Source organism: Scyliorhinus torazame, chromosome 14 (assembly GCF_047496885.1).
Source record: "Scyliorhinus torazame isolate Kashiwa2021f chromosome 14, sScyTor2.1, whole genome shotgun sequence".
Classification (NCBI taxonomy): domain Eukaryota; kingdom Metazoa; phylum Chordata; class Chondrichthyes; order Carcharhiniformes; family Scyliorhinidae; genus Scyliorhinus; species Scyliorhinus torazame.
Window position 1 is genome coordinate 205,297,071 of NC_092720.1, and position 8,412 is coordinate 205,305,482.

Below are 8,412 nucleotides of genomic sequence, written 5' to 3' on the forward strand. Positions count from 1 at the left end.
ACTCACACACACCAACACACACACCAACACTCACACACACCAACGCTCACACACACACCAACGCTCACACACACACCAACACTCACACACACACCAACGCTCACACACACCAACACTCACACACACACCAACGCTCACACACGCACCAACACTCACACACACCAACGCTCACACACGCACCAACGCTCACACACACACGCACCAACGCTCACACACACACCATCACACACACGCACCAATACTCACACACACCAACACACACACCAACACTCACACACACACCATCGCTCACACACACACCGACGCTCACACACATCAATATTCACACACACCAACGCTCACACATACAAACACACACCAACACACACACACACACACTAGCACTCGCACACGCCAACACATACACACACACACATTCCTCCAGCAGGGTAGCAATCTAGCAGCTAGGACTCGAAGCTGAGTTCTCCGTCCTTTCCCCAGGCACAGAGGCTCACTTCAGATCACCCCCGGTCTGCCATCAGAAGAGGTCTGAAATTCAACCCCAATCCCTGCCTGGCTCGATTGCATGTTAACCCGTCCAGGCCGCCACCGTGTCTTTGGAGAGAAGCTGCCTTTCCATCTGGTCTTGTTTGTTCCTTACCTCGGCCGTGCTGAGGATTCCAGTGGGGAGCAATGTCTGAAATTCACATTGTCGAAGGAGTAAGACCAGGCAGAGAAATGTTTTCCACAGTTGCTGGAACATGACTGCGTAAAAAAAAAAATCAGCACTTTCCAAATTGGACTGATTCCCAGATTTCCAGCCTTCAGAGTGGACACCAAGTTCTGGACTCCCGAGTTCTGACTCCTTGATGTTGGATTTTATAGACAGGAGGCCAATTATTAACCGCATTTCCCAATCAGATTGAGCCACACTGCAGAGGGGCAATCAGGAGGAAATAATGTTCCTCAGTGAGGAAGGGTCTGTGGGGCCAAACTCCCATTTCCCACACCAAACCCGCAGCTCCCATTCTTGACCAGTTGCCGGGTCTGGGAGGTGTGCAGCGAACCGGTGCTGAAGGTGGCTGGATGGCCACAGCGGGTGGGCTGGGCCTGGGTCCATGTCCGTGTCAGTGTCCCAGTCTCCTTATAAGGCACCAGGCAGCTCAGCTTCCTGGGCTTCAATGGGCGGTGTGGCGGCCCAGGTGGCGTCGGGGACCATGGGCAGACCTGGACTGGCGTATCTGGTGCAGATGTGGTCCAGGTGGCGGCTGGCATCATGTCCCTGTGTCCAGACCGAATAGGAAACCGGCTCAGTGACCCGGAGTACCATCAGCAACTCTGCTGGAGCCACACCCGTGGTGGCATGAGGGCTCGTCCGGTAACTGAAGAGGAAACGGGCCCGTCGCCTCGCCCAAAACTCCCTGCTCAGTTTCTTCATTGCCCTGGTGAAAGGTTGGACTGTCCTCTCGGCAAAACCGTTGGAGGCCCGGTGATTTGGGGCGGTTGGTACAAGCTGGATTCCATTCGAGGCCATGAATGCTTTAAACTCCTTGCTGGTGAAGGTGGCGCCGTTATCCGACACCAACACTTCGGGTGTCCATGGGTGTTGGATGTGTGCCGCAGTCTATCTTCTGGCACCTTGCGGACCTCGAGCCACTTCGAGTGGACGTCTATCACCACGAGGAATGTCGCTCCCTGAAATGGGGCGGCGAAGTCTCTGTGGACGCGGGATCCTGGTTTTCGCGCCCATTCCCAAGGGTGTATTGGCGCAGCTAGTGGGGCCTTCTGGTTCTCCTGGCATGGGCCACAGTGCTAAACCACGATGTCTGAGTCTACCCTGGGTCACCAGACACAACTGCTCTGCAAAGCTCTGAGCTGGCCCCAATACGGGACCATGTCCCAGACCCTCGACAATTGTGGGTCCGTCTGGGTCCATTCGTATATGCGAGCCGTCATTTCCAGCAAGGAATTTATGGTGCAGGAGCCGCTACTACTTCTGCGGCTGAGGCAGGAGAGGGGCAGGTGGCTCCATGCATTGCGGGGTGAGATCCTCCTGCACGGTGTTTCCAGCGTGTGAGACCTACCTGACCGGGCAGTGTTCCCTGCATGTGAGACCCACCTGCCCGGGCGGTGTTCCAGCGTGTGAGATCCACATGCCCAGGCGGTGTGCCAGCGTGTGAGATAGACCTGACCGTGCGGTGTTCCCTGCGTGTGAGACCCACCTGCCCGGGCGGTGTTCCAGCGTGTGAGATACACCTACCCGTGCAGTATTCCAGCGTGTGAGATACACCTGCCCGTGCAGTGTTCCAGCGTGTGAGATACACCTGCCCGGGCGGTGTTCCAGCGTGTGAGATACACCTGCCCGTGCAGTGTTCCAGCGTGTGAGATACACCTGCCCGTGCAGTGTTCCAGCGTGTGAGATACACCTGCCCGTGCAGTGTTCCAGCGTGTGAGATCCACCTCCCCGGGCAGTGTTCCAGCGTGTGAGACCCACCTGCCCGGGCAGTGTTCCAGCGTGTGAGATCCACCTGCCCGGGCAGTGTTCCAGCGTGTGAGATCCACCTGCCCGGGCAGTGTTCCAGCGTGTGAGATCCACCTGCCCGGGCAGTGTTCCAGCGTGTGAGATCCACCTCCCCGGGCAGTGTTCCAGCGTGTGAGATCCACCTGCCCGTGCAGTGTTCCAGCGTGTGAGATCCACCTGCCGGGGCAGTGTTCCAGCGTGTGAGATCCACCTGCCCGGGCAGTGTTCCAGCGTGTGAGACCCACCTGCCCGGGCAGTGTTCCAGTGTGTGAGATCCACCTGCACGGGCAGTGTTCCAGCGTGTGAGATCCACCTGCCCGGGCAGTGTTCCAGCGTGTGAGATCCACCTCCCCGGGCAGTGTTCCAGCGTGTGAGATCCACCTGCCCGTGCAATGTTCCAGCGTGTGAGATCCACCTGCCGGGGCAGTGTTCCAGCGTGTGAGATCCACCTGCCCGGGCAGTGTTCCAGCGTGTGAGACCCACCTGCCCGGGCAATGTTCCAGCGTGTGAGACCCACCTGCCCGGGCAGTGTTCCAGCGTGTGAGATCCACATTCCCGGGCAGTGTTCCAGCGGGTGAGATCCACCTGCCCGGGCAGTGTTCCAGCGTGTGAGATCCACCTGCCCGGGCAGTGTTCCAGCGTGTGAGATCCACCTGCCCGGGCAGTGTTCCAGCGTGTGAGATCCACCTGCCCGGGCAGTGTTCCAGCGTGTGAGATCCACCTGCCCGGGCAGTGTTCCAGCGTGTGAGATCCACCTGCCCGGGCAGTGTTCCAGTGTGTGAGATCCACCTGCCCGGGCAGTGTTCCAGCGTGTGAGATCCACCTCCCCGGGCAGTGTTCCCGCGGGTGAGATACACCTGCCCGGGCAGTGTTCCAGCGTGTGAGATCCGTGTACCTGGGCGGTGTTCCAGCGTGTGAGATCCACCTGCCCGGCACTGTTCCAGCGTGTGAGATCCACCTGCCCGGGCGGTGTTCCAGCGTGTGAGATCCGTGTACCTAGGCAGTGTTCCAGCGTGTGAGATCCGTGTACCTGGGCGGTGTTCCAGCGTGTGAGATCCGTGTACCTGGGCGGTGTTCCAGCGTGTGAGATCCACGTGCCCGGGCAGTGTTCCAGCGTGTGAGATCCACCTGCCCGGGCAGTGTTCCAGCGTGTGAGATCCACCTGACCGGGCGGTGTTCCAGCGTGTGAGATCCACCTGCCCGGGCAGTGTTCCAACGTGTGAGATCCACCTGCCCGGGCGGTGTTCCAGCGTGTGAGACCCACCTGCCCGGGCGGTGTTCCAGCGTGTGAGATCCACCTGCCCGAGCAGTGTTCCAACGTGTGAGATCCACCTGCCCGGGCAGTGTTCCAGCGTGTGAGATCCAACTGCCCGGGCAGTGTTCCAGCGTGTGAGATCCACCTGCCCGGGCAGTGTTCCAACGTGTGAGATCCACCTGCCCGGGCAGTGTTCCAGCGTGTGAGATCCACCTGCCCGGGCAGTGTTCCAGCATGTGAGATCCACCTGCCCGGGCAGTGTCCCAGCGTGTGAGATCCACCTGCCCGGGCAGTGTACCAGCGTGTGAGATCCACCTGCCCGGGCAGTGTTCCAGCGGGTGAGATCCACCTGCCCGGGCGGTGTTCCAGAGTGTGAGATCCGTGTACCTGGGCGGTGTTCCAGCGTGTGAGATCCACCTGCCCGGGCAGTGTTCCAGCGGGTGAGATCCACCTGCCCGGGCTGAGTTCCAGCGAGTGAGATCCACCTCCCCAGGCAGTGTTCCAGAGTGTGAGATCCGTGTACCTGGGCGGTATTCCAGCGTGTGAAATCCACCTGCCCGGGCTGAGTTCCAGCGAGTGAGATCCACCTCCCAGGCAGTGTTCCAGAGTGTGAGATCCGTGTACCTGGGCGGTGTTCCAGCGTGTGAGATCCACCTGCCCGGGCAGTGTTCCAGAGTGTGAGATCCGTGTACCTGGGCGGTGTTCCAGCGTGTGAGATCCACCTGCCCAGGCAGTGTTCCAGCGTGTGAGATCCACCTCCCCAGGCAGTGTTCCAGCGTGTGAGATCCACCTGCCCAGGCAGTGTTCCAGCGTGTGAGATCCACCAAACCGGGCGGTGTTCCAGCGTGTGAGATCCACCTGCCCGGGCAGTGTTCCAACGTGTGAGACCCACCTGCCCGGGCGGTGTTCCAGCGTGTGAGACCCACCTGCCCGGGCGGTGTTCCAGCGTGTGAGATCCACCTGCCCGAGCAGTGTTCCAACGTGTGAGATCCACCTGCCCGGGCAGTGTTCCAGCGTGTGAGATCCACCTGCCCGGGCAGTGTTCCAGCGTGTGAGACCCACCTGCCCGGGCGGTGTTCCAGCGTGTGAGATCCACCTGCCCGAGCAGTGTTCCAACGTGTGAGATCCACCTGCCCGGGCAGTGTTCCAACGTGTGAGATCCACCTGCCCGGGCAGTGTTCCAGCGTGTGAGATCCACCTGCCCGGGCAGTGTTCCAGCATGTGAGATCCACCTGCCCGGGCAGTGTCCCAGCGTGTGAGATCCACCTGCCCGGGCAGTGTACCAGCGTGTGAGATCCACCTGCCCGGGCAGTGTTCCAGCGGGTGAGATCCACCTGCCCGGGCGGTGTTCCAGAGTGTGAGATCCGTGTACCTGGGCGGTGTTCCAGCGTGTGAGATCCACCTGCCCGGGCAGTGTTCCAGCGGGTGAGATCCACCTGCCCGGGCTGAGTTCCAGCGAGTGAGATCCACCTCCCCAGGCAGTGTTCCAGAGTGTGAGATCCGTGTACCTGGGCGGTATTCCAGCGTGTGAAATCCACCTGCCCGGGCTGAGTTCCAGCGTGTGAGATCCACCTCCCCAGGCAGTGTTCCAGAGTGTGAGATCCGTGTACCTGGGCGGTGTTCCAGCGTGTGAGATCCACCTGCCCGGGCAGTGTTCCAGAGTGTGAGATCCGTGTACCTGGGCGGTGTTCCAGCGTGTGAGATCCACCTGCCCAGGCAGTGTTCCAGCGTGTGAGATCCACCTCCCCAGGCAGTGTTCCAGCGTGTGAGATCCACCTGCCCAGGCAGTGTTCCAGCGTGTGAGATCCACCTGCCCGGGCAGTGTTCCAGAGTGTGAGATCCGTGTACCTGGGCGGTGTTCCAGCGTGTGAGATCCACCTGCCCGGGCTGAGTTCCAGCGAGTGAGATCCACCTCCCCAGGCAGTGTTCCAGCGTGTGACATCCACCTGCCCGGGCGGTGTTCCAGTGTGTGAGATCCACCTGCCCAGGCAGTGTTCCAGCGTGTGAGATCCACCTGCCCGGGCAGTGTTCCAGCGTGTGAGATCCACCTGCCCGGGCAGTGTTCCAGCGTGTGAGATCCACCTGCCGGGGCAGTGTTCCAGCGTGTGAGATCCGTGTGCCTCGGCGGTGTTCCAGCGTGTGAGATCCACCTGCCCGGGCAGTGTTCCCGCATGTGAGATCCACCTGCCCGAGCAGTGTTCAAGCGTGTGAGATCCACCTGCCAGAGCAGTGTTCCAGCGTGTGAGATCCACCTGCCCGGGCAGTGTTCCAGCTTGTGAGATCCACCTGCCCGGGCAGTGTTCCAGCGTGTGAGATCCACCTGCCCGGGCAGTGTTCCAGCGTGTGAGATCCACCTGCCCGGGCAGTGTTCCAGCGTGTGAGATCCACCTGCCCGGGCGGTGTTCCAGCGTGTGAGATCCACCTGACCGGGCAGTGTTCCAGCGTGTGAGATCCACCTACCCGGGCAGTGTTCCAGCGTCTGAGATCCACCTGCCCGGGCATGTGTTCCAGCTTGTGAGATCCACCTGCCCGGGCAGTGTTCCAGCGTCTGAGATCCACCTGCCCGGGCAGTGTTGCACCGTCTGGGATCCACCTGCCCGGGCAATGTTCCAGCGTGTGAGATCCACCTGCCCGAGCAGTATTCCAGCGTGTGAGATCCACCTGCCCGGGCGGTGTTCCAGCGTGTGAGATCCACCTGCCCGGGCGGTGTTCCAGCGTGTGAAATCCACCTGCCCGGGCAGTGTTCCAGCGTGTGAGATCCACCTGCCCGGGCAGTGTTCCAGCGTCTGAGATCCACCTGCCCGGGCAGTGTTCCACCGTCTGGGATCCACCTGCCCGGGCAATGTTCCAGCGTGTGAGATCCACCTGCCCGAGCAGTATTCCAGCGTGTGAGATCCACCTGCCCGGGCGGTGTTCCAGCGTGTGAGATCCACCTGCCCGGGCGGTGTTCCAGCGTGTGAAATCCACCTGCCCGGGCAGTGTTCCAGCGTCTGAGATCCACCTGCCCCGGCAGTGTTCCAGCGTCTGAGATCCACCTGCCCGGGCCGTGTTCCACCGTCTGGGATCCACCTGCCCGGGCAATGTTCCAGCGTGTGAGATCCACCTGCCCGAGCAGTATTCCAGCGTGTGAGATCCACCTGCCCGGGCGGTGTTCCAGCGTGTGAGATCCACCTGCCCGGGCGGTGTTCCAGCGTGTGAGATCCACCTGCCCGGGCAGTGTTCCAGCGTGTGAGATCCAGCTGCCCGGGCAGTGTTCCAGCGTGTGGGACCCACCTGCCCGGGCGGTGTTCCAGCGTGTGAGACCCACCTGCCCGGGCAGTGTTCCAGCGTGTGAGACCCACCTGCCCGGGCATTGCTCCAGCGTGTGAGACCCACCTCCCCGGGCAGTGTTCCAGCGTGTGAGACCCACCTGCCCGTGCAGTGTTCCAGCGTGTGAGATCCACCTGCCCGGGCAGTGTTCCAGCGTGTGAGATCCACCTGCCTGGGCTGAGTTCCAGCGAGTGAGATCCACCTCCCCAGGCAGTGTTCCAGAGTGTGAGATCCGTGTACCTGGGCGGTATTCCAGCGTGTGAAATCCACCTGCCCGGGCTGAGTTCCAGCGAGTGAGATCCACCTCCCAGGCAGTGTTCCAGAGTGTGAGATCCGTGTACATGGGCGGTGTTCCAGCGTGTGAGATCCACCTGCCCGGGCAGTGTTCCAGAGTGTGAGATCCGTGTGCCTGGGCGGTGTTCCAGCGTGTGAGATCCACCTGCCCAGGCAGTGTTCCAGCGTGTGAGATCCACCTCCCCAGGCAGTGTTCCAGCGTGTGAGATCCACCTGCCCAGGCAGTGTTCCAGCGTGTGAGATCCACCAAACCGGGCGGTGTTCCAGCGTGTGAGATCCACCTGCCCGGGCAGTGTTCCAACGTGTGAGATCCACCTGCCCGGGCGGTGTTCCAGCGTGTGAGACCCACCTGCCCGGGCGGTGTTCCAGCGTGTGAGATCCACCTGCCCGAGCAGTGTTCCAACGTGTGAGATCCACCTGCCCGGGCAGTGTTCCAGCGTGTGAGATCCACCTGCCCGGGCAGTGTTCCAGCGTGTGAGACCCACCTGCCCGGGCGGTGTTCCAGCGTGTGAGATCCACCTGCCCGAGCAGTGTTCCAACGTGTGAGATCCACCTGCCCGGGCAGTGTTCCAACGTGTGAGATCCACCTGCCCGGGCAGTGTTCCAGCGTGTGAGATCCACCTGCCCGGGCAGTGTTCCAGCATGTGAGATCCACCTGCCCGGGCAGTGTCCCAGCGTGTGAGATCCACCTGCCCGGGCAGTGTACCAGCGTGTGAGATCCACCTGCCCGGGCGGTGTTCCAGCGGGTGAGATCCACCTGCCCGGGCGGTGTTCCAGAGTGTGAGATCCGTGTACCTGGGCGGTGTTCCAGCGTGTGAGATCCACCTGCCCGGGCAGTGTTCCAGCGGGTGAGATCCACCTGCCCGGGCTGAGTTCCAGCGAGTGAGATCCACCTCCCCAGGCAGTGTTCCAGAGTGTGAGATCCGTGTACCTGGGCGGTATTCCAGCGTGTGAAATCCACCTGCCCGGGCTGAGTTCCAGCGAGTGAGATCCACCTCCCCAGGCAGTGTTCCAGAGTGTGAGATCCGTGTACCTGGGCGGTGTTCCAGCGTGT

The 8,412-nt window shown here is 61.5% G+C and overlaps 1 protein-coding gene across 1 annotated transcript in view; it reads right to left on the reverse strand.

The window, feature by feature from the left end:
- LOC140390375 (apolipoprotein M-like) overlaps nucleotides 1-783 on the reverse strand; it is a 99,309-nt gene extending 98,526 nt beyond the window's left edge. Inside the window, exon 1 of the mRNA XM_072475485.1 lies at nucleotides 641-783. Within this exon, the coding sequence (XP_072331586.1) occupies nucleotides 641-742 (102 nt within the window). The 5' untranslated portion in view covers nucleotides 743-783. The remainder of the gene's footprint in view (nucleotides 1-640) is intronic.
- Between the last annotated feature and the right edge of the window lie 7,629 nt (nucleotides 784-8,412).